This window comes from Aspergillus flavus, chromosome 4 (genome assembly GCF_009017415.1).
Source record: "Aspergillus flavus chromosome 4, complete sequence".
NCBI lineage: Eukaryota > Fungi > Ascomycota > Eurotiomycetes > Eurotiales > Aspergillaceae > Aspergillus > Aspergillus flavus.
In genome coordinates this window covers 4,556,340-4,578,109 of record NC_092405.1, presented here as the reverse complement: position 1 = coordinate 4,578,109, position 21,770 = coordinate 4,556,340, and the positions used below count along the sequence as shown (strand labels likewise).

At 48.3% G+C, this 21,770-nt stretch overlaps 9 protein-coding genes across 9 annotated transcripts; 5 read left to right on the top strand and 4 right to left on the bottom strand.

Annotated features, from left to right (window-relative positions):
- The first annotated feature begins 121 nt into the window (after nt 1-121).
- On the top strand, nt 122-1,809 carry F9C07_1602957 (uncharacterized protein). The gene is made up of 2 exons (XM_041286161.2): nt 122-706; nt 763-1,809. The coding sequence occupies exons 1-2, from the start codon at nt 595-597 to the stop codon at nt 1,437-1,439; spliced, it is 789 nt and encodes a 262-aa protein (XP_041146940.2). The 5' UTR covers nt 122-594; the 3' UTR covers nt 1,440-1,809.
- On the bottom strand, nt 1,809-5,211 carry F9C07_1602624 (Zn(II)2Cys6 transcription factor). The gene is made up of 9 exons (XM_071508243.1): nt 4,765-5,211; nt 4,579-4,701; nt 4,398-4,510; nt 4,210-4,344; nt 3,596-4,140; nt 3,248-3,521; nt 3,009-3,184; nt 2,743-2,923; nt 1,809-2,687 (listed from the first exon to the last, which is right to left on the bottom strand). The coding sequence occupies exons 1-9, from the start codon at nt 4,815-4,817 to the stop codon at nt 2,179-2,181; spliced, it is 2,109 nt and encodes a 702-aa protein (XP_071366744.1). The 5' UTR covers nt 4,818-5,211; the 3' UTR covers nt 1,809-2,178.
- A 1,509-nt stretch (nt 5,212-6,720) lies between these two features.
- Nucleotides 6,721-7,302, bottom strand: F9C07_10198 (putative 2-oxo-hepta-3-ene-1,7-dioic acid hydratase; the record flags this gene model as incomplete). Its single annotated transcript, XM_041292496.2, has 1 exon — nt 6,721-7,302. One exon carries the CDS (start codon nt 7,300-7,302, stop codon nt 6,721-6,723), a length of 582 nt encoding a protein of 193 aa, XP_041146938.2.
- A 1,841-nt stretch (nt 7,303-9,143) lies between these two features.
- Nucleotides 9,144-10,772, top strand: F9C07_2068905 (uncharacterized protein; the record flags this gene model as incomplete). Its single annotated transcript, XM_041286156.2, has 2 exons — nt 9,144-9,437; nt 9,486-10,772. The coding sequence occupies 2 exons, from the start codon at nt 9,144-9,146 to the stop codon at nt 10,770-10,772; spliced, it is 1,581 nt and encodes a 526-aa protein (XP_041146937.2).
- A 72-nt stretch (nt 10,773-10,844) lies between these two features.
- On the bottom strand, nt 10,845-12,819 carry F9C07_10201 (putative oxidoreductase; the record flags this gene model as incomplete). Its single annotated transcript, XM_041292495.1, has 2 exons — nt 10,845-12,279; nt 12,335-12,819. 2 exons carry the CDS (start codon nt 12,817-12,819, stop codon nt 10,845-10,847), a joined length of 1,920 nt encoding a protein of 639 aa, XP_041146936.1.
- Nucleotides 12,820-13,172: 353 nt separating this feature from the next.
- Nucleotides 13,173-13,897, top strand: F9C07_10202 (putative glutathione S-transferase; the record flags this gene model as incomplete). Its single annotated transcript, XM_041292488.1, has 3 exons — nt 13,173-13,511; nt 13,562-13,753; nt 13,805-13,897. The coding sequence occupies 3 exons, from the start codon at nt 13,173-13,175 to the stop codon at nt 13,895-13,897; spliced, it is 624 nt and encodes a 207-aa protein (XP_041146935.1).
- Nucleotides 13,898-16,218: 2,321 nt separating this feature from the next.
- Nucleotides 16,219-17,086, top strand: F9C07_2284143 (uncharacterized protein). Its single transcript, XM_041292487.2, has 2 exons — nt 16,219-16,766; nt 16,831-17,086. The coding sequence occupies exons 1-2, from the start codon at nt 16,388-16,390 to the stop codon at nt 16,950-16,952; spliced, it is 501 nt and encodes a 166-aa protein (XP_041146934.2). The 5' UTR covers nt 16,219-16,387; the 3' UTR covers nt 16,953-17,086.
- Nucleotides 17,087-17,446: 360 nt separating this feature from the next.
- F9C07_2284142 (uncharacterized protein) lies at nt 17,447-19,180 on the bottom strand (the record flags this gene model as incomplete). The annotated part of the gene is made up of 4 exons (XM_041286145.2): nt 18,979-19,180; nt 18,223-18,918; nt 17,944-18,140; nt 17,447-17,834 (listed from the first exon to the last, which is right to left on the bottom strand). Exons 1-4 carry the CDS (start codon nt 19,036-19,038, stop codon nt 17,447-17,449), a joined length of 1,341 nt encoding a protein of 446 aa, XP_041146933.1. The 5' UTR covers nt 19,039-19,180.
- An 873-nt stretch (nt 19,181-20,053) lies between these two features.
- Nucleotides 20,054-21,073, top strand: F9C07_10205 (uncharacterized protein; the record flags this gene model as incomplete). The annotated part of the gene is made up of 2 exons (XM_041292486.1): nt 20,054-20,723; nt 20,784-21,073. The coding sequence occupies 2 exons, from the start codon at nt 20,054-20,056 to the stop codon at nt 21,071-21,073; spliced, it is 960 nt and encodes a 319-aa protein (XP_041146932.1).
- Between the last annotated feature and the right edge of the window lie 697 nt (nt 21,074-21,770).

Here is a 21,770-nt window from a genome sequence, read left to right as displayed (position 1 = left end):
AGAAATTTCATCTTGAAATGGCGAAATTAGGCTCTCTGCCCTCAGTTTAAGTATAAAATGCACTGTTCAGTAGAGTATACTTGTGGTTCACTCTTTCGTTGTCAAGTTTGATGTTCTGTTTCGTTCTCTAGATTCAAGTCGTTATCGATGATTGTTCCTCAGTTCTTTAGGTTGTAGAAAGTATATATCTTTCTCATACTGTTTATAAAAACAAATGTTGACCCAAGCCCCTCTGATGTAGACAACCACGATTTCTTGTACCTACCTAGATAATGTGACTAAGTATATCTAGATCCCTAATTGTCAAAAATTGGTATTATAGTTATCGTTTGAGCTGAAGCTGATCGCCAGAACGGACGAAGGCCGACAGCATTTGTACACGTTGCCAAGGCCGGCGTGGCTGAACGGTTAACTTACGTAATCCCCCAGCCATTTTATCCCATTGAAGCGGCACCACTACTCATCCCTTTCATACCTGAAGCGCCTCTATATCCTTGACTTTGTATGCTAGCTATGTATATCTAAGAGAAGTAAAATGCAAGATCCACGTACAGCTCTCATCGGCTCTACACATTCACTTGAGTTGAGTCATATATGGAAGATGAGAATTCTCTTGCCGAAAAAAAGCCTGAACCTAGCAGTCGCTCGCAAACATTGATCTACCATGATGATCATAAGGGATGGTGGATCAATGTGACACTCATAGGTTCAGTTTCTGATACTAACGTCAATGGTACCAAAAGCTAACAAAAGATTCCAAAGCGCGAAAGACGCAGAGAATTTCAGGACTTTGTGGAATGATAAACTTCAAGTCACTCCCCCTTCTGGACAACACCGTGACAGAAATACTACTGGAACAAGTACCAGGGATATCGGGGACTTTAGATATGAATAACAGCGCCGAGGGTGCTAGCAACAGAAACGCGAACCTTGCTGGTAATTTGAGGTACTGCATCCGCGAAAACCCAGAAAGAGTCATCCATCCCTTATGCAACGAACTTCCTTTTCACCAAATCGATGCCTCGGAAATAACGGAGGATGGGATATTCCACATCTCCCACAACCAGAGACTTTACATACTGAAAGTGGTGAACCGGCCTCTCTACTGGCCCCGTGACACGGATGTCATACGTAAAGAGCTAGAAAGCCTCGCATGCTTTTACAATGTGCCGAATATTGTCCATACCGCTGGTGCTGCGGCATCTGATAATCCTTACAAGACTTTTAAAACTCGTAATGTTCCACCGGTTGTGATTGGTATCTTACTCGAAGTGCATAGTGGTGGCTCTCTGCAACAAGCTTTTGCTGAGCATCGTACTGGGATGTATCCTTGGAGACAATGGCCTATCCAAATTGGCTCTGCCTTGAGCCATTTCCATGAAGCAGGGTGGACCCATATGGATATAAAGGTGTCGAATATTGTGCGTGATGCAGAGTGAACTCCATATTGATCGATTTTAGCGGCATTGGAGGGATTACTCATGCGTGGCGCGCCCCTGAAATTCGGGAAGAGACTTCGACCCTTGAACTTCCATTTAAAGCGCGTCGGCTGAATGATGCTGGGACTTATGGGAAGCTTCTATCTGAGCTCGCATCTCAAATAAGGGAAAACTACTCTGTATGGTTTAATGCGAATAGATCCCGAAACAAGCGTGAGCTTATCGGGGGCGGTCCGGCGGTTTAAAGCCATAGACTAGTTAGCTAGACGTATATTTTAATGGCATGGTATTGGGACAGAGTTGCTTTGGATCAATTTAATTGTGTCTGACCAACGCGACTTTAATGGTGCATCATAGCCTGGAGCGGATGGAAGTAGACAGAGCCCTAAGTAGGCGAGGGCCTATTCCCGGAAGAGGAACTTGGATAAGCTGGAGGCCGGTAGAAAAGGGTGTAGGAAGGGAGGGATCTTAGGTTGCCGATTTAACAGTTTTTATGGATTATGGCGCCTGGAACACGTAGACGTTCACGATAACCTTTATTTATGATCTAAAGTCCATTAACTTCATCGTTATCGGAAGCGGAACCCATATTTCCGAGAATTCTCCTATAATTTGGGGTTTAAAGATCAATGAATGCAACTTAAATGGCATCAAACGGCGGCAATTCGACAGTAGTGTGGTATGTCGATCCTGTTCTTAACCCACGCCTTGCTGGGTATAGGCTTCCATTGTCACTAAGTCACCAAGCTTGCGCCGGATCCAGTAGACTATAGTTGTCCGTGTTGCCAATCTGGTTGACGATTGTGAAGAACTCATATGACGATATCCCAATATTGTCAAGGAACTCTATGTCACTGGCTGGGTGATGAAGAACATCAGGCGAGGCGCTCGGGTCTCCAACCAGAGACAGGTCGATTGGCTCAGACTGTACCGTTGATGCGCCTCCTTGGTATTCCCCGTCATAGGGCCTGGGTTGCTCGGTCTCTGGCGAACTGGATAATGTTAAAGTCTGCAGTCCACGTCGCTCGATCTGTGTCGCTAGTTCTTTAAACAGTGATTCTAGATGTGCGAGCTCGCGTTTCCGAACGGCGGCCAACTTGTTGCCCTTGTATATCATCTCATCAAGAATGGCATGTACCTCCTCACTGTATGTTTGGCCTTCAGCAGCGTGCGGAAAAAGTGTGCTTGCCATTGCGAGATGGATAGCGGCTGCATAGGTGAATTCCAGATCGAATGGAAGGAATACCTCTATATTATGGTTAGTTTAATCCACCATAGGTGAAAGCGAGGAGAGGAATTGTACCGAGGAGACTGTCTTCATCCGTAAGAATTTGGAGCGTTTTGGCAGCTGATTTGATTCCCGTTGAAATTAGAGTCTTTGTAGGAGCCAAAAAGTTTTGCCAGTCTTCCTCTCCCTGGTCCAGTTTGTCTAGTCTTTCTTTGAGAACAGAAAGGAGGAGAGGTCGTGTTGCAACGATAACACACTTTGCAGGATAGTCTAGTCAGCCAAGAAGGTTGTACGAGAAGCGAATAATAGGCAATAAAATGGCTTGGATCTTATGGACTGACCTGATGGTAGAGCAAGGTGATATGCCGTGTCCCTTTGGGCATTGTATCTACCGAACTCGGAACCTTCATGTGAATGATGCTTTCGATTTCTTGCGCGTGACCAGCCATTGTGTGCAAGATAGATCTGGTCGTCTCCAAGAAGGTCCCCAGTTGTGTTTTCTCGTTCTTGTAAATGGCTACAACACGATGCAATTAGCGCACTGCCTGAATAAATTTCATGAAAGTCTAGGTGGACCTACAGGTCAATATAGAAGATAACAGATGTGATAGCCTGACCTGCAGACTTAGAGTAACATCTCGTTCCGAACATGTGCTGGGTGGGTCAATCAGAGTAGTAATGTCACTATCCTGCGTCGTCATCGGTAGCCCTAGTGATGAGGAGAGATGGCGATCCATGATATATAAGGTCCACCAGAGGTTGCGACACCGAGTGACCGTCGATATGCCCAGTTCTTCTTCGGGAAGTTCGGTATGCAAGCCTTCTAATTGAGCTATTCGTATCGCTTGGCCGACCTGTGCAGAAATCGATGGTCAATAACGCACAGTTGGAGGAGGGCCGTTAGATTGTACTGGAGGGCATTACTCACATATACGTGCGCTGATTCTCGATGATCAATAGAATATAAGTAGAGTCCAGCTAACGCCAATGTCTCACTTGCCAACAAACTGTCCTTCCAGAGAGATGCGTGGTCTGGCATTAGCGCCATCGCTCGTACAAAGAACTTAGAGCCGGGCGGGTCTTTTACATTCCTGGATTGCAGGAGAAAGGCATTTCCAAATGCCAGAACAAGTAAGAACTGGACGAACCAAAGGCGAGATTCATTTGCCTTCTCGGCGGCATTTCCGTGATAGAACTCGTGTATATGTGCTACGAAAGTATCTTCATCAAAGAAGCGATATTTCACTCCAAGGTGAAACTTAACTGTGTTAAATAGATAAAGTGCGTGATCGATTGAGGGCAAGCCACTGATATCAGGAGGGCCCTCGGCGATCGCCTGCTTCCACTGTAGCGGGTATATATCTTTGTCAAGCTGGCTTGGGGTCATATAAGGAGATTCCAGTTGTAGTTTCTCAGTCAACATCACACTAAGCCGCGCGGTGAACGACCACATTGATGTAGGGGCTAGCCAAACTGTACGTACGCTCATTAGTGGCTATACCTCTTTGCTGACATATTCATGACGGGAATTCGGAGACCTACTCCAGTTCCGTTTGTTCTTATACGTATTCTTGATGGTTCTAGAGGGTAAAGTAAACGGGCTGGTCCAAATGCTGCGCGCATGGTCAATCGTCTTCGGGGGTAAAGGTGGTTCCTCCTGTTGAGGGAACACCGGCTCTATGCCCCTTTAGCCCCAGAAAGTGAACGCAAAGGTTATTAGCAAAGCCCACCTTCAGGCACATTTTCGGCGTCGAGTACCGGCCCAAAAGCTGTGTCAGAAGAACGTTTGGTCGCGGTTGGGCTCTGTTGTTCTTTCGCCTGGCGTCGCAGTCGCTGTAGATAACTGGGACCAAGTGAGCGTGGTTATTTTGCTGATGCGCAAGATAAGTTTGAAAGTTTTTATCGACGAACCTTTCCGTCACTGTGATCTTGTTGCTTCCTTCCACAAATCGGCATTTGATAGCACGCCGTTGGCAGTTGGCGCACGGTTCTTTGCCAGAGCACTTAATTTTGCTCTGACGGCAAGCAACACATCTGCATATGCCAAGTACCGTTAGTTAGGTTAAAGACAAGGCGACGCAGAGAAAAGTTATTTACGCGTTTGCTGTTCGCCTTAGCTTGCGGGGTTCGATTGAGACCTGCGTCGCCATAGCGAACCGAGAACTAAGATGCCTATCGCGGTGATGTTTGAAGTGGGAGATCGCCACAGGGATCGGATATGAGTTGATAACAGCGAGGGGAGGCGCGTTCGCATTGACCTCGTACGCATGTCCCCCGCATAATTAGAGCCTAGTCTCATCTCCTTCCTCATTGGCTGCCCCAAACGGCTGGAACCGCCCAGTGTATCTTCTTGTGGAGACTCATCAGGATGGCTTGGACGAGTAAGTCTCTTCAGCCCTAACCCCAAGCAAACAAGTGCGTTTTTCCACACAGCGTTTGCGTTGCAGTTATTCTTCCTATACACAGAAAGAGCGCCTGAAGATCTTATGGGCTATGAGGTTACAGTTACCATACTTAGGGTGCTGCATTCGGGGTACCATTTATGGTTATCCTTAATTTTGCTTGTTATTTGCTTGTTTCTGGAATCGCTTGCCCCTCCTCCTCTGCCCCCATCCTTTATTTTTTTGCTTTCCCCTTTCCCCATGTTTTGCCTCCCTTTTCCTGCCCCCCCCGTCATCGCATTTCATGAGCCAATGGCATTAAAATTGGTTCCTTGGGTCGTCAGCTGGCGTGGAGCTTGAGCAAAAGTCAGATGCGGGGAGTCAAAAACCATACACGCAAGAGGATGCCGTCGGGGATCCACATACCAGGACAGGTAAGTGGGATGTAGACTCGGAAAAGTACCGTGTTAGAACTTATCCCCCTATGCCCCATAGGGTACTGGAATCCGTCTATGTGGAGACAACTAAACACCTCTCGGGTCTCTTTACCCTATCGCTAAGTGATCACCCAGAATTTATGTAAATCAAGCCTAAAAGACTTTCTACGGATCGTGCCGGGTAATGCTGGTGTTTTTGGTTATAATATCAGCTGACTCCTAGAATTGCTGTATTATAACACCTTCAAGGAGATATGCTATACTCAACATTTTCAGAAGGTCGTACAGCTCTATTGTGGAGAATGTCCATGCAAATCATTGCTGTTCTCGCTATGTATACCCGTAGATACAAAGTAAAAATATGCCAGTATAATAGCCTCCTGTATGAGAAGGCTCGGCAGTTTTTAGTGGGAATAGCACTTTCGTCTTATAGAACTCTTTTCTCACCACCCGTAATAAGGGCATTTTCGGAGACTATCTGGGTGGTTTCACATTTTCTGTTACCCTCTGCGGCCCGCAAGAGAATAATGATCCCGAGAAATCTCAGCATCAGCCAATAGACACTCCCCCTGCGGTACAACGACTATGATTACTTAGTACCTTTGAAAGCCCGAGTAATCCTATTATTCTTCCGACGAAAGTGATAGACCCTTAGGTGTTATTCATGCTCGCGTTAAATCTACTCAAGTGCCTCCCATGAAAGGCCAACAGAACGACAGTATAGTAAACTCACTAACAATTTCCCAGCGCACAGCTGCTGCGGTAGTCCCAGTTGTAAAGTTTGTGCCTCTAAGCTCAAGGTTATTCCCGCGATCAGCTATGCATAAGAATAAATAAAGCTGAGTACGGCGTATAATTCAGGTACCATAGTAGATACTGTGGGGTACTACTGTTCTGCTTCAAGGCATGTTAGCCTGGTGAGCTTTCTCATCGGTGTTAGTATAGAAGCCATGTATCTTCAGGGTAATATTGTTATATCCACTTTTCTACAGCAAAGTCCATCTCATTGATCTGGTATGAAACTCCAAAATGTGAAAGGACAAGAATACGAGCTTGCATAGCGTATATCTTAGCTATTCGTTCTACTTTCTACGCGCTAATACGTGCTGTGTTGATTGGCTTTCTTCTTTGGTACTAAAAGCAATGCTAATGTTTTTGTAATCTATTGAATATATCGAAAACCCAGCCTGGCGGGCCAGCTCCATTTCTTATTAAAAAATAGGCATTTATGAAAGTTATACCACGTCAAATTCGACGGTCCCCCAGCCCTCAAACGTGCATGTCCAATGACCCGCCTCCTCCATCGGGACAGCCTGTAAGCAACTGCCAGGGAAAATAACTTGGCCTGGCTTGAACTCGATATCATATGCAGCCAGGCGGTTAAACAACCACGCCGTAGCAGAAAGAGGGTTTCCCAGGATGTTCGCGGTGTTGCCCGACATAACCTCCCGATCATTAAAGCGCAATGTGCCCCGGGTGTCGCGCAAGGTTAGGTCGGTCAGCCTCCGTGGCGTACCACCCAGAATCACAGAGCCGGTTGAACCGTTATCAGCCAAGGTATCTGGGAGGTCGATTGCCCAGTTCTTTACACGGGAATCAATAATTTCGATAGCGGGAATCGCATAGTCAACGGCATTTATAACGTCGGCGACGGTGCAATTAGGCCCGCGCAGAGGCCCACGCAGAATGAAGGCTGGTTCCAACTCCACGAACGGTTTAATATACTGCTTCAGGTTGAGAGTTGTCCCCTCATAGACAGATGTGCTGGCCAGCAGGAACCCGTAGTCTGGATGATCAAGTCCGAACGCATCCTGCATCACCTTGGCGATGTTTCCTAGTTTATATCCAACCAATCGATCCCCGTTCTAAATCGATTTCTCCGCGGTGATTCGCTGAACTTCGAAACCACTCGGCATCAAGTGCGGGCCATGTTTTGGTAGGGGGTTCAATTGGTGTCTGATTGTTGCGAGCAGTGCGCAAGGCAAGGGACACTGCGTGCAGTTCACTCGCTTGCATGGTTTCGTTTCAAGTTCTCAGAGGCTATTGGTTGAATAGAAAGTGGATACCGTAATGGATTAGGGGTATAGATATCAAAGATCCTCGAAGATTGCAGGCGCATGCAACAACAAGTAATATTAAGAATGCTGGGGAATTAAAGCACGAACTGCTCGTTGCCCTGTTCGTTTCTTATAATACATAATTCGCAAGGGTATCCCGAAGTCGCTCAATAAAGCACTAGGCATCCTGATTGAACCGTACAACAGTAGAGGTCAATATCCCGCGCTAGTTGATAGCCAGCAGCCGTTCCCCGAGCCTATCTCGGATTCCTCACCCGATGTCCAATCGATCCGTTAAGCCCCCCACTGCTCTCCCGAGACTTCTCGAATTGGATGTACGGCAATGTCGGGACAGTGCCAGATGGCTAGAATATTCCGATTCCTGTTGTGCTGACAGAAATCGGATCTTCAAGTCATAAAACTCGGGTTGAGGCTAGAACCCACATCGGATTTCACGGCTTGGACGGGGAATAGTAGTCTACGTTCTGCGGAAGCGGTAAAAAAGCTCCTTGCAGAAAAAGCAAGGGTTCCCAGGAAAACGCTGTGTTCCTCTGATATCTTGACTATGCGCTTCTTTTACCCATGGGCATGAAGTGTATCCCGCACAGCTCCCCGAAGCTTTGGTTGTCTGCGGGACACCGGTTACGTTTAACGACTAGAATACGCCAGTACCGAGTGAGCCGATAGCCTTAGACATTCCTCAGGTGATTCGACTCACGGTGGCTAATGTTTAGTTACTGACGACGAAGATTGGGGCGCTTGTTAAGACGATACATAGGTGTTTTTGGTTGAATCCGCTTACAGTCGGTCTTATAGTCCATTCCAGATGAAATGACAGAGGGTTCGGGGTATGATGCACAGGCCATCGGAGACAGCTCCTTTAAGCGGACCTAATGCGGGAAGGGGAGAATGTTGACCCTGGAAATGCGACCTAGAGTATAATGAAAAGTAATAATCCTTACCTATGACTGTCCTTGACTCTCGTTAGGAATGTACAGAATCAGTTGGCCATATAAAGTCCGTGGAGACTCTGGAGTTAGGTTGCATAATTATCAAAGTTCACAGACTGAGAGCACTGGAGTAAGAGTGAGAAAACGCGTGAGGTGGCTTGTGGCTGAGTAATCCCGCGATCACGTTGTTGCTTCGGCATGGCTCGTACGCTCGAAACTGTTTCGAGAAATGTACACGAGGCTTACACCCCAGAAGATAAAGGCAGCAATGCGTTTTGCTTCCCTCTGATACTCGCCATGAATGGCATCAAACGCCGATCCCGGACAGGCTGCCTGACATGTCGGGCGCGGCGGGTCAAATGTGATGAGCGAAAACCGATGTGCGAGCGTTGCGAATTCGCTAATGTAGAATGCGCTGGATATCCTGAGAAACGGAGCTTGGCTGTTCAGCGATCAATGCGACGTTCGACCTCCACCACTACAACCGCCTCGGTGTCAGACCCGGGCCATCCAAGGGACGCCACGATACGCCCCCAGGTCCGGCTGGACGGTCTGCCGCTGATAGCTTTGCCAAATAACCCCACCTCATTACAGCTGCCGCATGCCCGAGCGCGTGATGTATTAGCTTTCCACCAGTTCTTGTTCAGGACTATGCCAATATTATTTCCACCGGCGAGCCTCTCCTTCTGGCGAGACTACGTTTGCCAAGAGGCGTGGGGGATTGAGTATGTCTTTGATGCTGTCGTTGCACTCGGATGCATGCACAGAGCCACTTTACTGCTGTCTCAACAGACCGAGAGCGACCGCGATCATGGTTTTGACACCAAAGTCATTGCCGTCCAGATGTATTCAAATGCTTTAAAAGGCGTGTCGGATAGTTTGGCCTGTACACAAATCTCGATGGCTCTTCTCTTAGCGGTGCTGATCCTCTTTGCATATACCGAGGTGAGGCCCATCATAGAGGATTAACACCAGCAGCTGATGGAATGCTAGAGCTTTGATGGAAACGTCCCGGCGACAATTCGTCACATTCACATGGCCAACCACTACTTTCGAGCAATGTGCTCGAGCAGCACCCCGGAAACAGAGCAGTTCAAGACGCCTATTGAGTTGTGTCTCCACGACCTGGATATTATCCGCCGTGTGACCTTGCCGGATCTCAAGGTGATACGAATGATATCACCGCTATATAGACCAAGCATAATTCCTAGCGATGCGTCGGCGTCATTGCAAGAATATCTAGATTTCTCCCCAAAACATCTGCTACAACAGCTTCTCGATATCGGTTCCATGGACAGCGACATCAAAGCATTGATTTGGTGTCCGGTTGCCGCTCATCGGAGATTGATGCCAGAAGAGAGAATCATTGGCTTTATCAAGCAACTCAAGGAGTGGAAGAATACTATTGGAATCCTGTTCCACAAGCTTGGTGTTGATGAGGCGCTCTCGGAGCCCATTAACTTTGACCTTGCAACTTTAGCAAATATTTCAATCCCCCCACCGCCGCATGCAAACCTGCCTAGGGACTTTTGCCTCATCCTCGTGCTCTATGTCTTTTACCGAACGAGGCTCTCGTGGGCACTAAGCATTTACAATGGGGGCGAGAGTGATCTCGAGCTTGAAACCTATCATTTCACTTATCAGCTGTTGCGATTTGTCACGACAGCCCTGGATAGCCCACGACCCTCTTCCGATGATCTCCCATTCGGATGCGAGGCCCTGCGAGTAGGGCTCTCACCGATACTCTTTCTAGCTGGGCAGTCCTGTCCGAGGCCAACCTGGCTCCGGTGGATATTATTTGAATTGGACCGCAGCGGCCGAGAAGGGGTGTGTAATAGTAAGGCCTTTGCTACGAGCCTCGAGGTCCTGTCTACTCTCGAGAAACGCGTGCGCCGGGAGCCGAGACGACCTGATGTGGAATACTTCACCCCGCCACATCAGCGTGTCATTTCTGTTATTTTCCCTGGTTTAAACGGGCGGGGCTACGTCACATACTACGCTCAAATCCGTCCTGGTGAGCAAATAGATTCACAGGAATCTCATATCCCCTTGTGTATCGCCAGTTGGGCAAGTTCTGCCAATGGTGGTAGACCTGTCGTAACTACCTGTGATGGGACGGATGTTCCCTTCAGCGAATGGGTCATGGATCGGCCTCTAGTGAAGGAGTGGGCACAATGGTTGACATTCTCCGAGTTTGATCTTACACAGACGCTTCATGATCACATCAATGGAAGTCGTCTTTTAGTCGACCGTGATAAGGTGGCTGGTAGTAAGTGGTAAGCTTGGATTTTGGATTGCTGAAGATACGCTACGTTATAATTACACTATGATTGGCATCATGAATATTGTTCATCAATAAAAACCTTCTCGATGAATTTGACTTGGCGAGAAACCGACAGCTCGCAGCCCATCAGCCACCGAGTCCCCGAAAGCACTAGGCCCGCAGATAAATACGTCTTTGCCGCGAGGAATATCCCTCCAAAAGTCTGGGACGACACGGTCTCTATGAACGCAAATGTTCTGATTTGACTTGAGATTACCGTAATCGAACTCTGAATCGTGGGTAAATATGGTGATGTTGATCCGAACGGTCGATGCTATCCTCTCGAGAGAGGGCCGCATCATGTAGAGCATGATGCTTGGTTCTCTTGTTGCAAGGACCAGCATAACGTCGCCTTCAGCCGCGGATCCACGCTCTGCCAGTGCCCTCAGCATAGCAAGGAATGGAGTGATTCCAATACCACCCGCGACCCACAGCGCGTCGAGCTTGTCGTTATCCATGAAAAAATCACCCGTGACGCCAACGATGTCGGCGACAACGGGAGGGTCAAAAACGATACGCTGACCTAGCCGGGTGGACCGGTATTTTCTCAAACGATCAAAAAGAGCACCGGTCACCGCACCTCCTTTCATTTCTCGCATGATTAATTCGAACCATGTTGCGTTCCGCTCTTCATGAGCACTAGAAACCGTCCATGTCCGGACGCGATCATCATTGATTGAGCTCGGGGCAGTGTCTTTCATGTGTTGATACTGAGGCGGTCCTATCCAGTTCATAAAATCAAGCACAATGGCTTGACCGGGGCGGATTCTCAGATCCCCAGCGCCAGGTTTGGAAATGACTTGAAACTTGAATACTGCAAGGTCAGAAGAAACCTGGACTACCTCTCGAAGCTTTGCTTTGTGCTCTTTACTGTCCAGGCCCTTAGCACCCGTCTCTTCCACAAGGTATTTGATCTTCGGACTGTATGGACTGCGTTCAACGGGGGTACCATCTTGCTGTCGAACTGGGAGAGCATCTCGGACGAAAACGAACCCGGTAACATTCACAGTTGTGATGGCGGCATGTCTTGTCATGATTTCAAGTGCAAGTGGACCTACAAGGTTTTTAGCGGTACCCGTCAAATAGAGAATGTCGCCCTTCGTAAAGGACACGATCGTCAATCCCACCACCCCACTAGTCTCGATGTTGCCCAAAGTGGACATAAATCGATTTCCTGAATAGTCTGGCACCACGACCGTGCGGCCATCGGACGGACTCACTCGGATAAAACCCGGTAAGCCGCTGCGAGCATTCATACCCACGTGCGGAGGGAACTTGTGCAGATCCGACGGCGATGATTTGTAGATGGACCCAACAAAGACCGTATCAGCCTGGCGGATAAACGCCACTACTTCTTCTGGAAGTCGGCCCTGCGGTTCCCAATGCCTGTATCGATGTTCAACCTTAGGAAGCGTATTCGGATGAGGGATGAGCTTTCGAACGTTGATGTACTTGGGACAGTTGCTGAGCATCATTAGCATTCGCTTCCTAGTTTCCTGGGTGATCTTCCAGTGCATACCCTGTTGTTTGGGTGACTCTCAAGTGTAGCTTGTAGTCCACGCTGGACTGGCACTCCACTCTTTGAATAGTCCCAGCGAACTTGTTGCGCCGTCGGGTGGAGAACTCGATTCCCAGACCGGCAGCCAAGGATCTCTGGGCAATTGTGGACAGGGCAGAGCTGGGATCAACCCACGCATTGACTGTGTCAAGTAGTGGGTCTCCATCCCACAGATGAGCATGAATGGAGAGATTTTGCGAGTCTGGGCTATGTACAAAGCCAGGCTCCCCCGTTGGCCCCGCGACAATCGCTGCCCACGGCCGCCCGTCTTCGTCCACGGTTGTTATGGGGATGAAGGGCAGCTTGGAAGTATGGAAGACACGGTGCTGCTCGGGCATGATGTTGCGGATCGTCGGCCAGGCATCTTTCACGGCGTTTGTATATCCCAGCTTCCGCTGCATGGAGATCTCGCCTGGATGCCATCCGTGTAGCGCTGTGGTCGTCATGGCGGCAGTCGATGGGTGTAGACCGTGAGCGGCAGATGTCGCCAGTCTTTATCTGAAGCAATCACATATCCGTATGGAGTCACCAGTAGAACTTCCGACCCACTTTTGTACGATGTCGCGACTTGAAAACAATGATAGAAGGTTGGGGTGGTTAGATCGCGCTGCTCGCTTGCGTCGCTTGCATCGCTTGCATCGCTTGACTCGCTTGACTCGCTTGACTCGCCTCGACATCCCCACTTTGATGATGTCATCTGCTTTGCGTTTGCGGACAATAAGTAGATCAGCTTTAGACCCCAACTTGATCCTGGAATCGTTTTCTATCTTCCATTTCATTCATTATTTCGCTAGTCACGATGGCTGCCCCGATGACTGTGCCGGTATACCACTATTTCGACCTTGGTCGTCTGGGCCGCGGAGAAGTAGTGAAGCTATTCCTCATGGACGCGGGAATTGAGATCAAAGAGGTTCGCTATCCATACGACGAGACCTGGGGCGAGAACAGTAAGAAGCTCCAGCAGCAGGGAATCACTAGGACACGCAAATTGCCGGCACTGGAGTACCAGGGCTTGATTCTCAGCCAGCACATTCCCATCTTGCGTTTCTTTGCCCGGGACTTGGGTCGCTACGATGGCGAAACTAATGCGGAGAAATTCTTGGTTGACGCGGTGTCGGATATTTATATCGACTGGAGGGTCAGGACTTACCCATTCGAGTCCCCTGTTCTTCGCTAACTACTAGACAGTTCCAATGGGTGGCGAATCTGACGGAAAAATCGGAAAAGTACAAGAATGAGGTTGCCCCCGAGTACTATAACCTTCTTGATCAGTACTACAGGGACCAGGCTGGCCCTTACCTGCTGGGCAACTCGGTGACCTATGTCGACTTTGCCGTCTACCAATCCATCGATAACGACGAGAGAACGGGAACACTTCCGGTATGTCCCTGTTCAGCTATACATGATCCAAAGCTAATACTGTCCTTCCAGTCGTCTCTCCCAGAGTCTCTGATCAAGTTTAGAGAAGCCTTCGAGCAGCGTCCCAATATTGCAGCGTACCTGAAGGCGACACGACTGGGCTAGGATCTAGCTTCACCAAGTTCAAAAGCACTCACGGTCAGATAGAGTGATTCTTGATATTGCTTTGCCCGGTAGACACTGAGACTGTTTTTCTCGGCCCCACTGCTGAGACCCTAGCGCAAATTACGCATTGGGCCGGCATCATCAAGTTGCAATCCGCTGTAATGTGCCGGCCCAATAGATCTGCCTTAAGGTCTTGACTCTTGGCAGTGCGGTCACGAACGAGAGTTACACTGTGTCCTGGTCAAGGCAAACTCGAGAATCACTGTAGCCAATGCAGATAGTACATTCAAATCAAATAGCCCATGCATCGCTAGCAATTGACTACGTTGAGGTTGTCAGATCTGAAATCAAGCGAAGGAACATGTATACTTACTGGCTGGCCTGGCATTATCTAAATCTGGACCCACTTCACGAAAAAGAAGCATGCGAATATAGTAAGCTCTGCGTCGCGGATGTATATGTGGGCAAATATATCTTTTGTCCGTAGATACTTCCGGTTTTCTTACTTCACAAATAGTATGGGGCAGAGTCGTCTGCTAGGGAAAGAAAGCTGACATATTAGGGTTCCTGCTACCCAACGCCAATGTTGGCTACATGAAAGACGGTAAACGGTGTGGAGTGAATGGGCAGGCCAAAGAGAGCAGCAATAGATAGCGATTTGCATACAGCCTGGCTGTCAGCCTACGATTCCGCGCGTAGGGAGCACAGCCTCACCTGCTTAATTATGATAGGCTTCCCTTGTATGGCCTAGTATATGTTATAGAATCACTTCAGTACTAATATTACATCGGCTAGCTTAGAAAAAAAGTTGCTCAGAGTAGAAAAATAGTTACGTTAATGTAAAGTAGAAGAGATGCGCGGATAATTGTTCTACTAACCTAGTTAGGTAATTAAGATGTAGCCACGGACTGGAAGGCTGTACGCAGATCAGTACCCTCTATAGCAAAAGGCTTGCACCAAACTGTCTCCTTAGCGGCGGGGGCCGTTCGCTAAACCGTCAGCCCTACAGCACCAGGGAATATCTGCACGTTGCTTGAGGATTATTCACACATGATGAATCAAGCAGCTTTATTGCCAAAAAAAAAAAAAAAAGAAAAAAGAAAAAAAGAAAAAAGAAAAACAGAAAAGGCATACATAAAACATTAAGGGGCGATTTCTGCTCTCATAACTTGGGTTTGTGCAGGCCTATGCTCGATCTGGGTACATTCTGCATGGACCGATACAACTCTAATGGTAGCAATTTATCTCCAGCTGAAGACATGAATATTCATATGGTTTATCCCTTCATAACTAGCTGGGCCTATTAGGCGGGGGCCATTAGGGAATCGAGAATAAGCTTTCATAGATATTCGAGGAGAATAACGCTAGTCACAGTGGTTCCCCATGCGAGACCCAAGTTGCGAGATGCTATTTTTACTATTCAGTCGCAGAGATGTGCCCTATGACCTAGAATCCGTTAAGCGATGGGACCAGATCAATGCTTAGCTGAAGCGTGTGGAGAGGAAATTCGTGCAATAAATATAGTTGGAGACCAAGCATTGCGGCTACTCGCATCTTGGGTGCCTCTTTGGGGATAGTTTATATGTCAGCACAGCCTGTGCCGCCGGCCTATCATAGCGCTGCACAGGCACGCACTTCCCCACATCTCTCCAGATCTGCCCTATCTCAACCATCTCGGGTCTGCCACAGCAGCCATTCATTGCGGCTGAGCACGGCTTGCTTGAGCTTCATTTTCGGCCCTAGGAGGAGAAAGTAGCGACTGGCATGTGTTGAAAGCCATGAAATTAGTACTAAAGTAAAAAGTCTATGCTCACTCTAGGTACAACATCAGTGATATACTATAAAAACGAAGCCATATGCCACTCCGACTACTAGGACACAAGTCTACTTTGTCTTTCAAAATGAACTACAGTGACTTGAGCTCAAACCAGAGTGAACCAGATAACATGACTGCGCAGGATAGTAATTAGCCGCCAGAGACCGATGGCCCCCCTCCCTTGCCTCTTGATCTCCATGAGTATAAACTCCAAATATTCCTGAACTGGGGTTTCATATTGCTCACGTCCTGTATTGTGCCGTTGGTGCTCTATCCAAGTTTGCACTGGGGGGCGAATTTATCTATAAAGATTTGTTTATCTCCAAGTCTTCTCTTGTCTATGTCGGATGGGCTGACAATTAGCCGTCTGAAATGCAGCCCTGAGTGTAGCCAGCGCCATACTTGGAGCGACGACCTTATTTTCGCTGGGCATGCGAACATGGCGACTATTTAAACCGACATCGAATTGCCGACCGCTTAAATCAGAAAGTCAATGGAACGTATGTTTTCTCTTTCTTTTCTTCATTTGCTCTCTTTTCCCCACCAATGCAAAAATAGAGGAAAGATCTGCTAACACCAATTTCCAATTTCTTCTTTCCATCATATAATTTGACTTCTTCCACTGGAACTATCTTCTGGGTTTTGTACTCGTCACAATCATTATCGTGATTGGCATGGTCGAAGATCCTCCGAGTGTACGAATGAATTCTTTGCCTCCGTCTATTCTCCTCGTACAAGTTGGCTTCACCCTAGTCTTTACCGGCATCCTGGCAAAGCTTGGCGTACGACAACCGTTCAAAGTCTCCTCCCTTCCCGCCGGTGAAGTCTTTCGTCCAGGCATCCTGGTGATCATCGAGGATGTCGTTGCGGTAGATGGGGCCAGGGACAAGGCCTATCGGGCAGCCCTGTTGACAAGATATGCAGCCAGCGTGCGGTTTCAACGCCTCATTGAAGCTTTGAATTGGTTCTGGGGACTCGGTGGATGTCTGATGGGCGTTCTTTTGATCGCTGTGATTTCTACGGTTCGCGACCAGACCTTTGCTTTTGGACTGGGTGAGTTCCTTATTTTAATATGAAGAAGATGACTGAACTGACGTTTTCTGTTTCTGGTTGGTAGGCTGGGTAATTCCATGGATTTGGGCTGGTGTCTGGGCGGTCATCACTACTTACTGGGTGAAGTCTGCGCTGCGGGAAGAGAAACGGTCCTGGCCTGAGGGCCGATGGACAAACGCTGTGTAGGATGCTGTTTTCGAAAGATGTTCTGTGAGACATCTAGGACCAGTTTCTATGTTCAGATACGCCAGCGAGAAAGGAGAAGATAGCCATACATCCCCGGTCAATTATGTATATTTTATGGCTCCAACATGGCTGCTGTGGTAAAGTAACGATACAATCGATACGGTTATGACTACTTTTAGTTACCAAAGAAAGCCCTTAATTAGCGTAGTAATAGAGATAGAATACACAAATAGTAGGGGCGAGCATACGAGCCAAGCTGACCAAGGATGGTTTGTATCTGGAATAGTCGGGTGGATGTTCAATGACACTGATCTGCTTAGGCTGTTAGCAAAATATATACTTCGTATTGTAAGATAATTTAACCTAATATAGACAAGCAGGGCATCTCAACATCCAGTCCTAACCGATTGACATACATCTAAGTCAGAACTCCTCCAACGATAATGTACGCTAAATGATATCAACTCTAAAAAATGGTAAATGTGCAATCCGCATCATCGAACCCGCTCCCCCCACTGAGCGTCCACAATATCGCCTCCATAAGAGATTCCCCTATTCTTCATGGCTACTAGTACTCCCCTACTCCACTCCCATTCAATCTCCCATCCCATTTGCCGAAATGCCGAGAAGGCCGTCTTTAACGGAAAGATCAACCACTGCACGCCCAAAAGCCCACACCTCGGCTGTGTGAAATACGGGACCGACCTGGCGATATTGCAAGCACAGGCCCCAATGATCGCATCGCTTTGTTCGGGCGCACCTGAGAGGCGACGCAGGACGGTGTGCAAGAGGATGCGCAAGGCCCAGAAGAAATCCAGGCTGTCGGCGACGTGGATGTTGAGGAAGTCGAACGAAGCCTCAAACGGGCCTGGCCGGATGTCGCTGGAGCGGTCCATCAGCTCAGCCGGCTCTTCCCAGTATGGGGGGGGTAGGGAAAAGGGTTAGGAGGCGGGCATGCCAGGCGCTGAAGCGATCCTCTAGGTGCTGGCACCTTTGCCAGATCTGGGCCCGGCGCGGGTCGTTGGCAAGGCTTTGGATTGTGTGGGGCTCTTCAAGGATGGGTGGAAGAAGCAGCCCAATATCGTAGAGTTGCTGGACGTAGTCTTTTGGCTTGGTCCCCCAGGGCTCGGTGCACCAGCGCGTTTCGCTAAAGAAGGAACCTTTGAAGAATTGAAGACCTCGGATCATCTACAGTCCTTGTCAGCATCAACTGCCGGCATGATATTTAGCAACGCGGCGTAAGGACGGAAACAAATAGGAGCTCACTCACCGCGCTCCTCCTGACTTCCCCAAACAGTGCCTGGCCCAACTCGCTCTCATACTGACTGGAGTTGAATCCTCTCAACTGCACCAACTGGTCGACCCCTTCCTCATGACTCGTCCAGCCGACGACACTTCCCATTGTGCCCTCATGCAGCTCATACGTCCCTAGAACCCGTATCGCGGCCATCGTTTCATCCGTCAGTGCTGTATTTCTGTCATTGGTCGCATTCTGCAACGCTCGCAGAGCCTGTGTATGTGCGGCCATGCCTTGCATCAGTAATGCCTGGTCGCCTTGGGCTCGCGCAATTTTGGTCATACACAGAGCCTGCAGGGCGGTGGAGAGAAGAGGGCCGCGCCTAGGGAGAGCAATGGCGATCCGCATCCATGGTGCAGGGGGCACGGTGATGTTGGAGTGATGGCTGAGGGGTAGAATCGGTGAAGAAGGTAGAAAAGCGACTAGGAATGTATGGAGCATGCCATCAACATAGATCGCCGCGTTGTTGATCTGTGGGGGTATTTGCTTCGTCGACGTAGAGTTCGCCCCGCATGAAGTCTCCCAAGGAGCAGGCCCTTGGCACTGTTCTTGGCCTTTGCGAAGCAGTCCCTGAGGCGTCCGGTGGATGAAGGCAATATCCTTGTCGAAGCCCTCACAGTGACGGCCGCTTTTCTTGCATTGTCCGCATTGTGGTTCTTGCAGGTCGCACTATGCAAAGCTTAGCATATCCCATGTCGACGTCAATTTACTACTAGGTATCTAACATACCCCGATCTTCCGCCACCTGCATGTCTTACATCCCTTGGATCGACCTGGGATACCCACCATAGCTGACTGATCAAGCTGTTTGCCTTATAGATTCCCTAAGATCTGAAATGAAACGCAATTGTTTGAGCCGATCGTGAGTCTTTCGACCTTATAAAGGCGCCAAGACGCGTGGAGGGCTATATATGGGGGCGATTTCATCCGCACTGAAGCTGCTGGGAGCAATCTGCATGGTACTTTCCCTCATTCGGGGCCCAAGACGCGAAACTTGCAGGAGACTAACTCACTCTCTACTAGCAAGTTGAAACTACCGGTGTCTTCATGACCCACAGCGCCTGTATCTTCTGCCGTCCGTCCGTCTATTTTTATTTTATTATTTTTTATTAAATTAGCTTATTAAATCTTGTATAGGGCCTAGACATCGACATAAACGAAGCTAAAATGCGCGAGGAAGAGCGCGTAGGGTTTGATATGCGACTTATAAAAATGCTAAACATTACGCAAGAGGTTGAACCGCCTGCAGGAATAATGTTGTCCCTTTTGTGTCCGTATATAAAAGACTTGCTCATGCCGGGATAGCAAGACCTCCGTGTACTGACCGTGCTATATAGGTAGTTCGATGTCTTAATTATGTTACGTTTCAATCAGTGCCAACCAATATTCCGTTTTTATGGTTTTTCTAGTATCTTTGGAATTGTTGTAGCAATGGATGTCGGTACCGGTCCGGCTCAAGTGGTTATATATAACCTGGGAAGAGCGGTCTCACAAAAGCATGAAGCAATCTACTATCCTATATAACATAGGTAGCCTATCGGAAGTACTGACAGCCGCACAATGCTGGGGTCATTATAGATTTTATCGACTGATGGCGTACGCCGAGAATGGCGAGCCTCGGAATTTCCCAAAGCGGTATAAAAAATGAGAGCACCACATATCATATCCCCCGCAGTCGACTCTGTTCAATGCGGGGATCCAATCTGCTTAAGAACGATATTTGTCTATCTTTGACAAGCTATCAAAGCTGGAATGAGAGAAGAACAATTACTACTGACCATCGCATCGAAATCACAAAATAACCATGACTCGGCTTCCACTCCCAGTACCAGCCCCAATCGATCCCTCATACCAACCCACAGCATCCATAGAAAAGGTCCCTTCCACAACCCCGATTGAATACATTCTCGCAATCCTCGAACGGGACGGCGGTGTAATCCTCACAGATCTTGTTTCGAAGGACGAATTATCCGCGATCGAACAGGACCTCAAACCCTGGAAACAAAAGCACCGGCGTCACCTCGACCCCACTGTTGATGGCGATGCATTTACCACGATTCCTCCGCAGACAACACTTATCCCAGGGCTAGTTGGGAAATCCAAAACGATCGCGCAAATCTGCGAACACCCGGTTCTCGAACAATTGCGACAGCGAATCCTCCGCGATGACTTTGTTCTATACCGCGAGGGCAACGCCGAGCCCAATACGCTTGACCCGTTGCTGAGTCTCAGCGTATCGATGAACATCGGCTACGGAGCCCCGAGGCAGCTCCTGCACCGTGACGATAACGTTCACAATATCCGCCACACGCGGAATCCATTTGTCCCATGGAGCTTCAAGCAGGCGAGCCAGTTTGGGTGTTTAATCGCCGGGTGTGATGTGACGAGGGAAAACGGGGGAACAATGTTCGTCCCAGGAAGTCATAAATGGGATGATGACCGGTGGGCTCGGGCCGATGAGGTTTGCTTTGCAGGTATTTAATCCCTATCTGCGTGAGACACGATACAATAAGAGGCGCATGTTAACTGAACAGAAATGTCGCCCGGCTCGGCTTTGATCTTTCTCGCTTCGGCCTTCCATGGCGGCGGGCATAATTCTGTGCCTGATTCTGTCCGAACGATGCACAGCTTATTCTTTATTCGCGGCCATCTCCGCACCGAGGAGAACCAATTTCTTGCTATTCCAAGAAGCAAAGTTCGCGAAATGAGTCCCAAGATGCTGGAACTGCTGGGTTACAAGAAGCCGACCACGGCACTGGGCATTGTCGATAATATGAGCCCGGATGAGGATGTGGATGGCATCTGGGAGAGGGCAGTACAATAGGATCCATTGGTGGGGTTTATATGCCCAGACGCCTGATAAATTATGTCTTTACGTCTGAATATCGTGCTTAATCTAGTCTTTACCCTTGTAAGGGATGAAATCATGATTTATTAATTTGGTTCTACGCAATATACTAAGTTGTTTCAAACCACGGTTATCTTCCTATTTTCCCGAGCTTATTTTGCACCCACATATCCCGCAAGACAAGCGAGGAGAACTTGCGAACAGCAATCTAAGGTGAGCCACTCCTGAAAGGAGATATAAATCGGCACATTCGCCAAATTTCGAAGCTAAACCTAGAGCCATGAAGTATTGCCAAATAGTAACCATGTCCCGGTAGCATATTCCCACGCTGAGTAGATTATGCTTGTTCTTGCACTCTCAAATTCCATGGTGTACAGAATAATTCCTATATGGTACCCAAACCCCTTCTCCACATAATTCTACCCTAGATATTCCCCTGGGAAATTCCTCCGTACATGTCCCCAGACGCGATGGGAAAAATTTAGTACTTAGACATTTCAGGAAACTCGATCAAAAATACTACGGGTAACTATAACACCGACAGACCATATCCCAGCTGTGAGGACTAGTGTATTTCCAGGGGTATATGACCTAAATAATATGTACATGAGATAATAAGCTACACTGGCAGGACATGAAACATCCCAAAGATCAGAAAACTGGGCAGTTGCCA